General features: G+C 43.1%; 1 protein-coding gene across 1 annotated transcript in view; it reads right to left on the minus strand.

The window, feature by feature from the left end:
* Positions 1 to 415: 415 nt before the first annotated feature.
* MDC1 (mediator of DNA damage checkpoint 1) overlaps positions 416 to 17,493 on the minus strand; it is a 1,303,504-nt gene continuing 1,286,426 nt past the window's right edge. Inside the window, exon 16 of the mRNA XM_044083294.1 lies at positions 416 to 1,104. Within this exon, the coding sequence (XP_043939229.1) occupies positions 868 to 1,104 (237 nt within the window). The 3' untranslated portion in view covers positions 416 to 867. The remainder of the gene's footprint in view (positions 1,105 to 17,493) is intronic.

Consider the following 17,493-nt stretch of genomic DNA (forward strand, 5'->3'; position numbering starts at 1 on the left):
CAGCAATCTTAATTAGCTCCAAAATAAAAGCAATAAATTACAAATCACACAATACATTACGCACAAGTTGTCAAATAAAGGACAAAGAAGTTACCAAGTACTGGCCACTCTGAAGATTACAAAGTAAAATGGCTCATGAGTGCAATATCACGGTATTAGCTACAAAAGGCTCTTCAAACCCCTCTGTTCTCTTCACCTTCAGCTTGTCCTTAGTGAGGCAACACAGAGCATCTCAGTTTATCAATTACTTCCTACTGTGTCTTGTACTGGAAAATCAAACAATCCTACAACCAAATCATATACATAATGCAGTTACCGATGTATTAGTGCAGCATTTCACAAAGTTTACTCCTATGCGAGACAAAACCCCGATCTCCATGATATTACAAATGACACCAATAAAAAAAAACACAACTTGAAGTTTAAGAAACATGTTTGTGCTTATAAAAACAATGTTCCACTGTTGTAAGTTACACAAGTAACAAAAAATTACAAAAGTATCAACACATTTCTCAGATGTTCACTGAACAGTGATCTACCTCAGTGGTAGAATACTGAGGACACAAGTTCATGGGGCAGCTGCTTCGACAGTAGTGGGAAAGAGTTCTAAAATTGTTACAGTTGTCAGTTATGTCCTTTACATGGGTGTGCTTACTGTGTACTCATTCAAGTAGCAAGGCAGCAGAGGACGTCTGTTGCTGAAGCCTTGTTTCAGGAGGACTTGTATGGCAAATAGGTCCCTCTGTTTTAAGATGGTGCAGCAATAATATTGACACTACCCAAAACTGACAAATGTGACCCAAAAGACAATTTATTTACAAGAGTTAAGAAAATAAATATGTACATTTCATAACTATTTTATTAAAATCAGCGTTTTCTTTTTGCTGGTTTGGCTGCTGGTGGAGTGGTTTTAGCATTTTGCTTCCCTCCTTTCTGTTGAGCTTTTGTAGTAGTGCTGCCCTCCAGCCTGTATTTTTCTACATCTATTGACTGCTGAAGAATTCCTGTCAAGATAAATTCTGCACCAACAACTGGTATGGAGGCATCCATGGCAACTTTACACTTTGAGAGATCTTCAGGGCAGGATACAACTAATACTTTATCCTGAAGGGCAAAAAGAAGTGCATAATGTTTAAAAAAATTGTCACTGACAGTCTGAAAATAAGTCAAATTACAAATTGAATGAGGCAAGTTTACAAAGAGTACACTGCAACAATCTCAAAAATTACAGTAATTTCCATGAAACAAATCCATGCTATTTTTTTTAACTGAATAGTTTACAAAGACCTACGTAAAACAGTTTACCCAGAACATGTACAGTAAACAACTCAACAAATATGCCAATACACTGATTAATAAGGCTCACAATGAGTGCATTTTATATAGCATTACCTCAACCACTTCTTATGGTAAAATTTAGCTGGAGCCAAAGATAATGTGCACTTTCCTAAAAATAGCCAGTGCCCTCACATCATTACACACAGGAAAATTTAGGACAGAAGTAATGATGTAGCAGACACTATTTATTCAGGCACCATAACTGAGTATTTGAAGCTTTTCCATCTTTCAAGGGTCAATTAAGACTGGGGCTACAACATTTGAAAGCTTTCTGGAAAAAAAAAAATTTAACTTCCACCACCATTAGACTTGGTCTCAGAGACTATGTTTACGAATGTATAATTTCTAATGGAGTCATTTCCACCTGAGGTCATAGCTAGGTATAAATCATGGGGTCCTCTATTTATTTTACACTAGATATACTATAAAAAAAACTGGCATAAAATTTATAACTTAATAAAGCAAATTTATGTGTGGTGCCCCCCCCATGCCTGGAAGCTTTTTTTTTTTTTTTTCCTGTAGCACAGTACGCTGCCTAGCTTTTCAGGTTAGGGTTTTCATTCTCAAAGACAGGGTGAAATTTCAAAAATCCTAGCCACACCACTGCTTCTGCCCTATCAAGGGCATCCTTACAGCAGATTCGCATCTGAGCTGTTCAGTGCCACCATTAGTACCGCAATAATGTACACCCAAATTAGGGAGATATTCACCTCCTGTTCTCACTTTTCTGAGCAATCCTCCCTATGTGGTCCGGCTAATAAATTCATTGACCCATTCATTCTCCCACTGCCACCAGTCATCACTGTTTCAGTTGTGAGCGAGGGGACTGCAACAGCGGTAGAATACCACCTAGGGTAGATTAGATTCTGGTGGCCCAAATGGGCACTTGTACAGCAAGGCCCACTAAATTGCCAGGGACACAGATGCATATTTCCATATACTTTGGTTTGAGGCAGTGTGCTTGCAGTTTTGCAGGCCAAGTCTAGACTTTGCTGTCTATAACCTCGTTCCTGTGTCCCAATGGGTGCAAAACAGGAAAAACAACAGCTGGTTATGTGCTCATCCTTCAATGGCAAGTTACTTTACTACAAAGGCCTATCAGTTAAAACAGTATGACTGTAGTCAATGCTCCGCAGCTCTGTGCACTGAAGCCAGGTTCCCTTTCCTTACGGCTGAGATAAAAAATAAAGGGAGTTAAATGGATGGATTCCAAAATACTGCAGAAAACAGTTTAAACATGAAGGATGCTTTCATAAACACCATCACTTCACAAGACTTGAGATTTCCTAAACATCAAGACTTAAAGTTAACACATTTTCTTGTCAGATGCGACTGCCACGAGAAGCAGTTTTGGTGACTACTTTATGGTCATTAAGATGGCTTGCTTTAATGGATCTAAAATATTTGTTAGCAAAGTTTAAATCACAGCAAAGTGACTTTTAGTAACTTTTGGAAAGAGGACTAAAACCTCTGAGCAGTTTCCAAAGACACAATAGGGTATGATGACAAAGAATGAAAAGATGCCTCATGACATGGTCTCACCATATCCAGCTTAAATTCGATGGACAAACTAAATGTCATTAGTCCAGATATTTACTTAGGGAGAAAAAAAGTAAGGCAAAGCCATTTTTTGGCTCAAAAATCTACTCAGACAAGCAATATTTATTGACTTCAGCAAGTACAATCTAAGAATAAAAAGACCCCATAAAGGACTGGAAATTAATCCATCACATGCAGGGTAAGACGCAACAAAGCCCAGTTTCAATCAACTGAGTTTTATGCAAGGAAAGTCAAAAAAGAGGTCAGTGTGCTGCATGGGTGAAAGTAGTGCAGCATGACTTTTGCAACAAATTTTAAGGGCAGGCAAGAAAAAAAAATAAAACGGTTGATCCTTTCCATTTAGTTTTGACTAACTTCTCTCTCAATCATAATAATAATTAAATAAAAATTATTTCCCAATCTAGGCAGTAGACAGATTCGTGTGACTATTTCATCCATAGCTTGAAAACAATGCCCGGTTAAATGACATGCAGACCCAGTGGAGGCAAATGAAGATGCAGGGAATCAAAACCTGCTTTTCTGGGACATGGACATTAACAGTACAGAGCCTCAAACCTTTGTAATACCCATTGCAGAGACCAAAACAAACTGCAAGTTCAAGGAGAGAAGCAGTGCATTTTTCAGGCTCTTATGAAGGCAAGGAAGCACAGAGCAAAACATGACTGAGCAAAGTGAACTAACGCAAGAGATCCATCATTGGGTAACCTCACTCTGCTATGGAACACAGAAAGCTTTCTTGCTCAGCTACTCATTATTTTAATAACTTTTTTTAGCACTTGAGACAGGCAAACATACCTCAACAGAAAAATATTAAATTTTTTCTCCATTTATACTACCATTAAATTAGAAACTATGTACTTGGATGAATCTGCCATACTTTTTATGGATGCTGTCAGCTACTGTTATTCAAGAATTAACACTACCTTTTCTGCAGGTGAGAAAATAAAAATTTGCTGCTTCTTGCCTGTAAACACAGTGACTGACTTGCCCCTTACCATCTGTTCCAAACTGGAGAGTATGGTTTGTTTGAGACAGCAACCACAGCACTAGATGCCCAAATAGTTTCTACTGGGTGGTTTAAAAACCTACCTCAAAAGAAATACTTTTTTTAAAAAATACTTTTATTGAATCATCACTTCAGGAGACAGGCTAATACGCATTTATATAAAAGAAAAAACATTACGTTCCTAATTATAAACATACATCACACATTTATGCTTTTCGTATAACTATCAATGCAGCATTACACAAATTGCTCATTTCCTGCTTCCCTTAAATCTCACTCCTCCAAAACATTATTCGGCATGTATGATTCTCACAATTTCCCTTTTTTCCTATTTAATTTGCTAAACAAGAAAGATATAGACGAGCTAGAATTTCCACTGTGTGACTCCTTAAACCTCTTGTATTAGAGGCACACGGGATATATGCAAATGTCCCTTAAGAAAAAAAAGTTGTGTAAAATCTTACCATAACCATCAATGTCCTTCTCTTCCATGTTGCAGTATTCCAAATATGGGTTTACTCCTCTTGCTTTGCGCATGTCCAGCCAGTATGCAAAAAAGTTCAGTCCCTATGTGGTGTCTGGGATATCTGACATGGCTCAAGGAACATGGGCCATAAAATTGACATTTGCATGCACCAGCCCTCAGAACTCAAAAGCCCAGTCAGAGCCAGTCTAGTGCCACCCAGAAAGGGAAATGCAACCTAAGAGGAGGGGAAGGAGGGTGGGAAGGAATACTGCAAAATGGAAGAGGAGGACATCTATGGTTATGGTAAGATTTTACACAACTTTTCTATGTCCTTCTATTCCAATGTTGCAGTATTCCACATATGGGCAAGTGTCAAAGCTCACTGTGAATGGGGAGGTGGTCTAGAGGCAGACTCCAAGAATATGTGAAGGATAGCCCTGGCCAACCCTGCCCTGGCTCTAGAAATGTGGTACAGTTTGTAATGCTTGGTAAAGTGTGAACTGATGACCAATTAGCTGCTTTGAGAATGGTAGAGGTATCCAAGACCCTTGAAGAAGGCTACTGAAGAGGCCATAGCCCTGGTAGTGTGTGCTTTAACAGTAGCTTGCAGAGATTTTCCATGGTATGGGTAGCAGAATGTGATGGCTTTGGAAGTCCAGACAGAGATGGTCTGGGTACCGCCTTCCCTAGGGCTCTGGGGTAGAAGGAGACAAAGTTGGCCAGCCTGTCTGATGGGCTTGGTTTTATGCAGATAAAACCTGAGTTGTCTGAACATCCAAGCAGTGAAGTACTCTCTCACTGTCTGGTGGATGGCCTGATTAAGGGACAGGTCATTCACCACCTTGGGCATGAAGGAAGGGTTAGTTACAAGAGTAACCCTGTCATTCTGGAAAACTAGAAAAGGAGGAATAGCCATAAGGGCTTGTGGTTATGATGCTCTTCTGGCTGAGGTCAAGGCCACTAGCAATACAGTTTTCCATGTACAATATTTTAGAGAGGCTTTGTCTGCTGGCTCAAAATGAGCTTTAATGGAAGAATAAGCCAAACCTGTCTGCAGTAATGTAAACCTGAGCTAACAGGACTAGAGGGGTCTCACTTGCAAGTAGGTCCAGTGTTTTGAAACCATATAGAGAACCTTTTCGCTTTTGGAAGGTAGGATTTTCCTTGTATTTGGTTTCCTGGCCTCCTGCAGGACACTGAGCACGTCCTCATTGTAAAGGTGTCTGAAGGGGATCAGAATCCTATCAACCACAAGGTGAGGTGTACTAACTGCCACTGTGGGTGCATCTGAGATCCCTTGTGCTGTGTGAGTAGGTCCACTCTGAGGGGTAACTTGTGGTGATTGCCCTTGGACAATTGTAGAAGTTGGGGGAACCAGTGCTGTCTTGGCCAGTAAGGAGTCACCAACAAGATTTTGGGTCTGTCCTGCTGGATCTTCAGAAGGCCCTTCTGAATGAGTGTAAAAGGGGGGGGGGAATACATATAGAAATTTCCCCTTCCAGGAGATTGAGAAGGCATCTGTTGCCAGTGCCTGCCAGTATCCCAGTGCAAAAGCGAGGAAGTTGCCTGTATACCCTACCGGTGGACCAGATCCAGGAAGACATCCCCGTGAAGCATCCATTCGTGGGTGTTTGTGATGGTTCTGTTGAGATAGTCTGCCTGGGAATTGTGGAGACAAGGAATGTAGACCACCTGCAGAGAAACCCCCTGAGGTGACTAGTTTCCATACTAGAAGTGCTAGTCCGCAAAGTAGGTATGACTTGGTCCCTCTCCGTTTGAGATACCGCAGAACCATGGTGTTGTCTGTGAAAATCTTCAATGGACCTCGCTGGAGGTGAGGTAGGAAGGCTACACAAGCCAGATGAATTGCCCTCATCTCTTGAACACTGATGTGTTCTAATTTGTGTGGCTCTGGCCAGAGGCCCTGCACCTTTCAATGGCCAGCGTTGCTCCCCAGCCCTAGTTTGAGGCATCTGTGTGAATGACCTGTGTGGGTAGACATGGTTGGAGGGGAAGACCTGGATTGTGGATCACTTGTGCCAGCCACGACTGGATTATCCTTGTTTGAAGCATGGGAAGTGGGGAACCCTGTACGCCAAAGGATAGGAGTGTCGGGTCCAGACTGACTGAAGATAACATTGCAACTTTCTCATATGGAGTCTCGCCAACGGTAAAATAGGGATAGTGGCTGAAATGTAGCCCAGGAGCCTGAGGTACTGCCTTGCTATCAGTTCTGTAGATTGAAGGATCAGAAGCAGATACTCTGTCAGGTTTTCCACTTTTTGTGGTGAGAGGTAAGCTTTCATGAGATCTGTGTGAATTCTGTACCCCAGGGAAAAAATGTCTTGTGTAGATTCCAGGTGGGTGTTTGGGAAATTTATCTGGAATCCCAGAAACTGTAGGAGGGACACAAGGTGTATGTAGCATGAGTGTCTCCTTGCTGCCTGCCTGAATTAGTAGGTCGCCTAGGTAAGGGAATACTTGGATTCCCTTTGTCCTACAGTAAGCAATCACTGGAGCCAAACATTTGGCGAAAACCCTGGATGCAGTGGAAAGCCCAAAGGGCAAGGCAGAGAATTGAAAGCGAGAAGGGTCCACCAAGAACTTCAAGTATTTCTTGGATGTGTAGATAAGCGTCTTTTATATCCAAGGTGGCTATGAACCCTTGGGAGAGTAAGGGGGGAAGATTGTTGGTAAAGTCAACATCCAGAAGGTTGGGACCTTTAGGAACAGATTGAGGTTGGAAAGGTCTAGTACTGGTCTCTATGGTCCATCTTTTCTGGGAACCAGGAAAATCCTGGAGTAGAAACTTCTTCCTTTTGCACATGGAAGCAGTGATTCAACAGTGCCCTGAGCCAGCAGTGCTTGCAACACAGGCTGCAGGAGGTGCAGCTGTTGTGTTGGAGGCAGTGGGATGCCCTTTCACTTTAGGGGTGAGCCAGGTCATGAAATAACCGTTTTGAAGGAATGACAAGACCCATTTGTCTGATGTGATGAGAGTCCACATGGGGAGACAGTGAGAGATGAAATGACAGAGGGGGGGGGGGTGATAGGACAAGGTTGGCAGCTATTCAGATGCTACCAGCCCTATCTTGAAAGGGCGGCCTCTGGCTGGAGGAGGGTGAAACTCTTACTGGAGGGGGGCTTCCTGGTAAGTTTTCTAGTCCTAAAAGGGGCAGCAGGGCGAGAGCGCTTTCTTATGAACAGAGTTTTAGCTGGGTAGTTTCTTTGAAATTTTGGTATGGGTGAAACAAACAGGTGTTTCAAATCTGTATTTCTTTTCCTTTTTGCTGAAGTAACTTTAAAAGATCAGCCACTTTTGCACCAAACAAGGCTGTATTGTCCAGAGGTGCGTCAATAAGCTTTAACCTAAAGTCATCAGGAAGGGGCTGTAAGTGTAGCCAGGAATACCTTTAAGACAAATGCTGACACTGCTGACCTTGCTGAGACTTCAACAGCATCATAACTGCACTTGAGTGCCTGGTAACAAGGCCCAAGAGAAGACAGTAAAGCTTTGGTAGCACAGTCTGGTGCATCAGCCAATTCCTTGGAGGCTTTTTTCAGGCGGGATAGAGCATATTTAGGTGTGTGTCTGGTAATTTGTAGCCCTAAAAGTTAAGGTAGCAGAGCTGTACATTTTCTTACCCAGATGTTCTACGGTTTTGCTGTCTTTGTCAGCAGGAAATATGGTGGTCATGGGTAAGAGCTTAGAAGCCTTGCCTGTAGAGATGGAGACAGTGGCAGTGTCTGCAGGTGGACACCTAAGGAGGTACTTGGCAGTGTCAGGAACTTTATAAAATCTATCAGGTCTGCATGGAGCAAGAGGTTGGGAGTCTGGATTTACGGATAGAGGAAAAGACATCCAGGAAGGCAAACAGGATTGGAGAAACAGCAGACGGGCTTGGGGAATCAATCTGAATAAGGTCGTAGCATCTTTTTTGAACCTTAGTCATGTCAGAAGATTCAAACTTGAAATGATCTTTCATCTTAGAGATGGTTTCCCAAAAGGTGAAATCCTCAACTGGGGAGTCAGAATGGACAGATTCTTTCTCTGGGAAACCATACCCCAAGGGAGAAGAGATCTGGGAGGTGCAAGAAAGATGTGTAAAGGACCGGAGGGATCATATGGACCTATTGATATCACACGGTTCCCCCCTGCGGAGACAGACATTGGAAAAGCCTCTATGGACATGCCCTCCACGCAGGATTATGCTGCTTCCTTGGAGGTACCGCTATATCCAAAGCAGCAGATTCCAATTCCTCTATCAGGCAGACATCAGCCACAGGCAGAGGGTCGGATTCTAGACTCACAACGGTAGTGGTAGTCTGTATAGTCCTGGCCTTCAGCTATTCGATAAGTACATCAGATGAATCCTCCCATCCCTAAGGCAATCTGTTTTAACCGTTGATTTTCTAAGTATAGGTTTAGTGCATGCAAACGACTACACAAAGTTTTGGGCACAAAAGCCTGACAAAGTGAGCAGACCTTGTAGTCATGCAACCATCCCAAACAGAACAGACACTGACTGTGCATGATCCTTGTGAGGAAACAGTCAGCTGCACTTACACTTGCCCTTTATGGATGACATGAACAGGCAATACAATAAAAAAAAAAGGACTGAAAGGTTCTCCAATGGGCTACTTACCTGATTTCTCAAATCCGATGGCAGCGAGACCAGGAACACCTCTCATACGGACTAGTGGCGGAGAAGTTCTGAGGGCTGGTGTGTGAAGACTTCACTTTTAAGGCTCACGTTCCCTGAGCCATGTCAGACGTCCCCACACACCACACAGGGACTGAAAACTTTTGCATAGTGGCCGGACGTACACGAAGCAAGAGGAGAAAACCCATATATGGAATACAGCAACACTGGAATAGGACAAAGTGTTTCAGGTATATGGAGATTCTGAATGCCCATGACTATTTACTTAAGTCATTTAATAGACAAATACAGGCCAATAAAGTCAAAGGGTTTGGCTTTATTGACCTTTCTCCATTAAATGACTTCAAGGAAACTAATCACAGGCATTCAGAATTGCCATATAGCTGAAACACCTGAAGTTCTTGAAGGTCATTTGCATATATCCCATGAGCCTCTAATATAAGAGGTTTAAGGAATCACACAGTGGAAATTCTAGCTTGGCTAGATTTTTTCTTCTAGTTTTTACTGATTGTTTATGTCTCCCTTTTAACTTACATTTCTATTTAATTTGATATAACCTTTTTATGAAGATACTTCCAGTTCTTTTGTCTCTCAAAATATCCAATGCTTCAAAATACAGTTTATTTAGACCGATTTCCAGTTGCAGTAATTGCTTTTTGGCGGCCACCAGAGTTGAACTGGGCAAGGCCCTACTATGTCTAAGCAACTTGGATCTTGCATTCCAGCTAAAAAAAAAAAAAATCACTTTAGTCACACCCATTTGCTTGCTGAATATTTATGACTGAATACTCTGCAAGGACTTTCTGAAGTCTGCCAACTCACTACACTCCCAAAACATATGTTCAATTATCTTTTTCTTACCTCATTAAATCAACATTTGCAAACTACCCGAGGAAAAATTCTTAGCAATCCGCTTGGGGCATAAACACCTACAAAAATGCAACCAAGCAAACTAACTCTTGTAGACTTTGTTGCTTACTTGGGAGCCATATACATGTTTCATTGTTTCCTTCTAAATTGCTTATACAATCACTTTCTGGCTTTATCAAGTACAAAATATTGTCTGCAAATAAAGACAACTTTTCTTGATTAATATACCAATTATATCCTTGAATTTCTGAGTCCCTTCTTTTCACTGTCACTGGATCTAAACAAAGGAAAAAGGGAAAAGAGGACACCCCCTCCTGGTTCCTCTATTCAGACAACATATCCGACAGAACCCTCCCATTTTAAAGATTTGCCACCAATCCCTCTTATATCCTCCTAAATAACCTTTGTAATGTAGGGAATGCAGATGCTTCCACTGCCCTACTCAAAATCCCAGCTTACGTTCAAATGCTCTCTCAGCATCAAGACCACCAACAGTAGTGGTATTTTATTACTTCTGGTTCCTCACTGTTCTATACTAATGTTGTCACATTAACCTCCACTCCACAAAACCATACTGATTCATATCAATTTTGGCAACACCTTTGCCATTCTTTTAGACTTTATAAATGCTTTACAATGGTTTAAAACTGAAATGGGCCTATATGGCACTGGGTCTGATGGGTCTTTATCTTTAAGGTATTACAGCCACCACAACTTTCTTCCAGGATGTTGGTGCTTTCCCTGCTTTTGCAACACTGTTAGTCTTCGAGATTTTTATCAATTTCTTCCCTCCTAGCTTCGAAACTTGCACCGGAATACCATCCGTTAAGCAAAAGCTTTTTTAAAGCTTTTCAGCAGTAATGTAGTTAATGTTGCTCATAGGTTCATACTAGGTTATCTGCCCTAGGGCATTTACAAGCCAAGCCAGAGTGTGTTTGGCTTTCGCCACCCATTTTAAATGAATTTTGCTATGCCCTTTTTCGAGGTTAGTGTACTGTGCCTCTGTCTATCAGTGAGACAGAAGTGATACCCAGAGTAAATCTACGATCTCCCATTCACTCATCAAGATTCCTCTTGAAGAGAGTCAGTGAGGGACTCTGCCTAACCTGGACTGGGATTTTATTCCAGAGTGAAGGGAGCCTCTGAGTTATGAATCTGTCTCTCCAGCATGTCCTATTTATTTCAGTGCTGAGGTTCAAGTCTCTCGAGCGCGTAGCTCGATGGGATTTGGATTTTCTGAGGTGCAGCATGTCCATTAATTCCGGGTTGGACATGGCTTTATAAGTCAGGCACAGATCGCCTCTGAGCAGGCAGTATGCCACTGAGTAGAGCTGGAGTTTCTTTAACCGGGCAGAAATGGCATCTGTTTGAGCCCTTTGATCCTCTTGGTGAGGTACGTTTGGGGTCTTTCCAGTTGCTGCAGGTGTCTGGTAAGGTACATCCCAAAAGGGGCATTGTACTTAATTATGGGCCTGATGAGGGATGAGTAAAGAAGCACGATGACCTCCCCTGATCTAGATGTGAATCCCTTCATGATTAGGTGGGCTATATAAAATGTTATTCTAACCACTTTGGCCACGTGGTTGTCGAATGAGAGAATGCTATATACTTGGGTCCCCAGGTCCCTAATTACTTCTTCCGTACTTAATGGATTACCATCTATGTGGTAATTTGTGGGCACTTTGTGTTTGCCAAAGGGGATGACGATACACTTTTTGGCGTTTAGCTTGAAGCCATGGCTCTGACACCAGTTGTCTGTTTCTATGAGGCCCTTTTGTAGGATGCTTGTGTCGGCTGGAGAGTCAATTATGGCGCCCAGTTTGCAGTCATCTGCAAACTTGGTCAGCCACAGTCCTTCCGTGTTGGCCTGTACCTCCGAGAAATATATACCGAACAAGAAAGGTCCCAGGACTGAGCCTTGTGGGACGCCACTTGTAACTGGTTTTGAGTCTGACATGGCTCCAGCAATTCTAACCATGTGGGTTCTGTCCTTGAGCCAGTTTGCAACCCATCTGGTGACATAGGGGTTTATATTTAAGCTGGTGAGCTTATCTATAATGCCCGAGTGGGGTATTGTATCGAAGGCTTTTGCAAGGTCCAGGCAGGCTGTGGGGACCACCTTCCCCTCGTCAATGGCCTTGGTGACTGTTTCAAAGAAAATCGACCAGCTTTAAGAGGTAGGATCTGCCCTTAAAGCCGAACTGGGTAGGATTCAGTGTCTGTAGGTCCACAATATCTATTTATGAGGTCCATGATGATCCTTTCCATAGCTTTGCAGACCAAGCTAGTCAGGCTTATGGGGCGATAGTTTGCAGGATCCGTTGAGGCACCACCTTTGTGGAGAGGGACCACTGTTGCTGTATGCCACTCTTTGGGTACATATCCTGTAGTAAGGCTGAGAGTGAACAGTAGTTTTATGTTTGGGTTTAGTTCTTCTTGGAGTTCATGTAGGACGCAGCCCGGGACACAGTATGGTCCCATTGATGCTGTGTTTTTTGCTTTGGAGAGGGCGGCTCTTAACTAAGCATCTGAGATGTCGGGGGGGCAGCACTATGCTGGGATAGATATTTGCCCTTTTGGTGGGGAGGGGGGGGGGGAGTTTCCGCTGAACCTGTCAGCAAGAATGTTGGCAATGACTGTGGGTTTGGTGTATTTTTTATCATTTTGGACTAATTCTGAGAATATCTTGGAATTCCCACCCAGGTTCCTAACATAACTAAAGAAAGCCTTGCGATTATCCTTAGTGTCCTGTGCAATCTTTCTCTCGAAGCTGGCCTTAGACGATTTGAGTGCCCGTAGTTTTTTGCTAATACTGATCAGAGATGCCCTCCCTTTTTGGGATTTTGCTCTATCATGTAGTAGCTTCCTCCTTCTATTGTATAGTTTGTTTATGGCTGGGGTCCACCAGACAGGACGCCTGCCTTTGGAGGATTGGGTCTTGGTTTTGTTTGGGATTGCATGATCCATGCATTCCTGAAGGTGTTCATAGAATGCGTTTATAAAGGATTCTGCAGTCAGGGCCGTATTTTCCACAGGCCCGGGGGCTTTGAAGGATTCCACCTCGGTTTTGAGGAGTGTGAAATTTGCTTTAGAGAAGTTTTTCACTGTGGTTTTCTGGGCAGGGGCTGGGGTCGGGATGTGAATATCTAGTGAGATTAGTTTATGGTCTGATCTTACCAGTGAGGGATACACTTCTGGTCTGGAGTATAGAGTCCCCATGTTGGTGATGATCAAGTCCAGTATGTTTTCCCCTCTTGTGGGAGTGGTAACAAGTTGTTCCATAGCATTTGAGTTTATAAATTCTAGGAACCTTTGGGCTATGGTGTTGGAGCTAGAGTAATGCTCCCAGTCTATGTTTGGGTAGTTGAAGTCGCCCAATATAATGGTGTTTGGAGACACCTTCATATTTTCCAGTGTTCTCAGGAAGGCAGAGTGGGGTTCCTGGGTTTGAGAGGGTGGTCTGTAGCAGGCTAAACTGGAAGGCAGTTTTACCCACTGTTAGTTGCACATGGATAGTCTCTGATGCTTCGTGCTGTGCCACCAACATAGAGGTGTGGGTATCTTTGACGAATATTGATACTCCCCCTCCTTTTGAGGTTCGGTCCAAGTTTTGGGGCCAAAAAACATGGTATGAGGTATAACCTGGTAGTGCTTGGGTGCTCTCGGGAGCCTTGAACCAGGTTTCTGTTACTGCACAGATATCAATGTTATTCATGCTAAGGAGAGTTTTGAGTGTGTACATCTTGAGGTTTAGACTTCTGGCATTGAGTAGCATTACTCAGTTTCTTATCCCGTGTGATACCTATGGAGGTGGGTTTGTCTTTTGAGCCTTGCCTAAAAAAGGCACTATGGGGGTGGCAAGAGACTTTGCCAATATCCGAAAGCCCAGGGGTGACAGGTGCAAGCAGTCCCTAGCGAAGCATCGTGGCTTGTCGAGCATGTCATCCCAGGCTGACAGGCACTGGATTCCCTTTGAATGACAACAATACTTAAGCCAATTGTTGAAATTGATCATCTTGTCTTCATATTGTGGCATCATTCTTGGTGAGGGTAAGATGCTACTCAAGGTCAGGGACATACAGGCCTGGGCTACATGCTCAGAGAGCTCCTCTGTCTCTTCATGTAGTCCATGGAGGTACGTCTCAGGTCATTCACACCAGCATGGACAATGACGGAGTCATATTTGTACTTGCCTTGGAGTGACCCGAGTGCTTGTGTTATGTGACGGATCCTAGCGCTGGACAGGCAGCTCACCGTGACCTTCTTGTTCAGCCTGGTGAGTGGGACGTCAGTGTGCCTGACGAGTCACCTATTACAAGTGTATCAGGTGTGTTGTTTAGCCTTAAGGGCTGTGACTGTTTGGCACACTGGCTTTGAGAGCTGTGTGTTGCACGTGTTTTGTTTTGGGGTAGCGGTTGCTTGCGTGTCTGCTTTGGAGGTCTCTGTTGCTTAGGCAGATTTTTATTTAGAGCCTCCGAGTATGTTTGTGTGTTTATGTGTTTGGTTTGCTGTTGTGGTAGGTCTATGTGAGACTGGAATTATAGTGAGTGTGGTTTCCTTCTCCTCCTGACTGGTTACGCCAGTACTGAGTTGAGAGAGCTTAGCCTCCAGTTTGGCTATATGGTTGCATCTCTCATGTGTTGGAATTTGTTGGGAGGAAAAGAGGGTTGTCTGTGTACATGAGGTAGTTGTAACATTGCCTCAAGATTCCCAGATTCACCAGCTGGACCAGAGAGATTGACAACTGACCTTTGGACATGCTAGAATAGTATTGGGAATTCTTTTATAATTGAAAAAAGGGCCAATGGGGAACAAGGTACTCAAGGGGAGTTTGTGAGGGTGTAGTGCTTTTAATTTTTTAGTGCTGACTTATATAATTGCTTTAGTGAGCAAGTGCCAGGCTTTAGAATAGGAATAGGGTGTTTATTATGAGAACTAGATCAGTTCTAAGGGAAAAAGTGAATAGCAGACTTTGTTGAGCCGAGAATGGTTTAAACCCAATTAAGCGGCATTGCCCAATGCTGCGCTATGCTCAAAAATCGCAGATTCTTGTGCTGGGAACACTCCTCCAGGGATAGATAGGCTGCTCTAAGCTCCCCACTGCCACTGGTGAACAAAGAAGCCTCCCTTTATCCAAGAAAGGAAATGGGCAACATAGGAACTTTTCAAAAGTCCAGAATACAGCAAAGCCTGTATTTGGACTACTCTAGGTCACAAAAGACGGGAAACGAGGATAATTTTTTTTTTTCTTTTTTTGCAACAAACAGCAGGAAAATGCAATAAATATGCAACACAGGCTAGCGCACTTGAGTGTGTAGCCTCAACAGATAAATGCAACAAACTGGACAAACTTTAAAAGTGCAGGTGCAAAAAAAACTTCAAACAGTTTAAAACAGTTCAAGAATGCAGAAATACTTGCAGTTTAGCTAGATCGGACAGTCGCCCAGGTAGTAGCAGGAAAAAAACACTTATCAGGTTAGCAGTCACTCTTTTGGCCTCTCTGCTGCTAGAACCACTCTGCAGGACCACGAGGAGCTTGGCTGAGTAAAAACAAGCCTGGTTGGTACTAGGCTACCGACCCTTGGGGCTATACTGGCCTAGCTATAACAATTCCATGACTATTTCTTCCCACAGTATTTACTTCCCTGGACCCCTGTCAAGCAGGGCGACTGACGTGATCCCTGAGGTGAATTTCCTCTCTCACATCCAATCAAGGTTCCTTCTGAAGATGGCCAAAGAGGCGCTCTGCTTGACATGTATGGGCAGTTTATTCCAGAGTCTAGGGAGACTTGGGTAAGGAACCTATCCCACCAGCATGTTTTGTTCATTGTGATGTAAATGTTTAGATCCCTGGAGCGTGCGTCTGAGGGATTGGGATTTCTTTAAGTGTAGCATGTCCAACAGCTCTGGATTTGACATGGCCTTGCATGTTAAGCAGAAATCACCTCTGAGTAGACATGCGACAGAGTATAGGTGGAGTTTTATTTATTTATTTATTTTAGACTGTCAGCATAAGTTAGGCCTGAGATTCTTTTAGTGAGGTATTTCTGTGGCGTTTCCAGTTGTTGCAAATGTCTTGAGAGGTATATACCAAATGGGGCATTGTATTCTATAATGGGTCTAATGAGGGATGAGTACAGTGAGACAATGACCTCCTTTTTTCTAGATGAAAAGCCCTTAGTGATGGTGTGTCGCACAGGATTTCCTGACTATTGTGGCGATTTGGTTACTGAAGGTGAGACCACTATCCACCTGTGTCGCAAAATCTCTTATCACACTGTGTTTAGTGTACTACCACCTATGTGGTAATTCACGGGTACATGTTTTTACCCAAAGGGGATAACTATACATCTCTTGGCATTGAGCTTGAGCCCATGGCTCTGGCACCAAGCATTTGTTTCTATAATGCCCTTTTGTAGAATATCCACATAATTTGGGGACTCAGTAATGGCTCCCAGTTTGCAGTCATCTGCAAACTTTGTTAGCCAGAGTCCCTTAGTGTAGGCCTGTACTTCACAGAAGTAGATGCCAAATTACAGCAGTCCCAGGACTGAACCCTGAGGTACTCCACTTGTCTGGAGCTGGATTTGGAGTCAGCTGCTTTTACAGTGTGGGTTCTGTCAGTAAGCCAGTTGCCAACCCATTGAGTAACGTAGGGATTAATTCCCAGCTTAGTAAGTTTACCAATGATTCCAGAGTGTCTGTGTGGGGGGTGGTGGTGTCCAAGGACATATTAAGGCCCAGATAGGCTGTATGGTCCACCTTACCCTTGAACACGGCTCAGGAGACGGATTCAAATAAATCGATCAGGTTCAGGAGACTTGATCGGAGCTTCACAAAACCAAACAACATGGGGTCCAGAATTTGAAGGTTGCCAAATGTCTTTGTTTATAAGTTCCATAATACGTTCCATAGCCTTGCAGATCAGGGTCCGCAGAATGATGGGGGTGGTAGTTACCGGGATTCAAGGTGGATCCCCCACCTAGTGGAGTGGGATAAATGTAGCTGTGTGCCACTCAGTGGGCACGAAGCCTGAGGTGACGCTATTATTAAACATGACAGTCTGAAATGTCCGGTCCCATGGATGCTGTATTCTTAGCTTTGAAGAGTGCATTTTTTGCCTGTGTGGCTGTTACTAGAATTTGTCAATCTTTCGGCATTGACATGGTCACTTTTGGGGGTGAGAGAGGGGTGAAGTTTGCACTGAACTGATCTGCTAGGATATTGGCAATATCCTTGAGATTAGTATATTTAATGCCATACTGTTGTAGCTCAGAGCAGATTTGAACATTGCCATTTAGATTCTTGACATAGCTATAGAATGCCTTGTGGATATCTTTGGTAATTTTATTTTCTTAACTAGCTTTGGATGATTTTATGAGGGGATCTCAGCTTCTTACTGGGGCTGGTAACGGAGTTTTTTGCATCCAGGGATTTTCCTCTATTCTGCAACAGTTTCTTCCTTTTGTTTTAAAGTTTGTTTATAGCAAGGGAACACCTTTTTTTTTTTTTTTTTTTTTGAGGACAGCGTCTTGTTTCTATTGGGGATGGCAAGATTCAAGCACAGGTGGATGTGCTTGCACAGTGCC

Source organism: Protopterus annectens, chromosome 9.part0 (assembly GCF_019279795.1).
Source record: "Protopterus annectens isolate FY-2018-M chromosome 9.part0, PAN1.0, whole genome shotgun sequence".
Classification (NCBI taxonomy): domain Eukaryota; kingdom Metazoa; phylum Chordata; order Ceratodontiformes; family Protopteridae; genus Protopterus; species Protopterus annectens.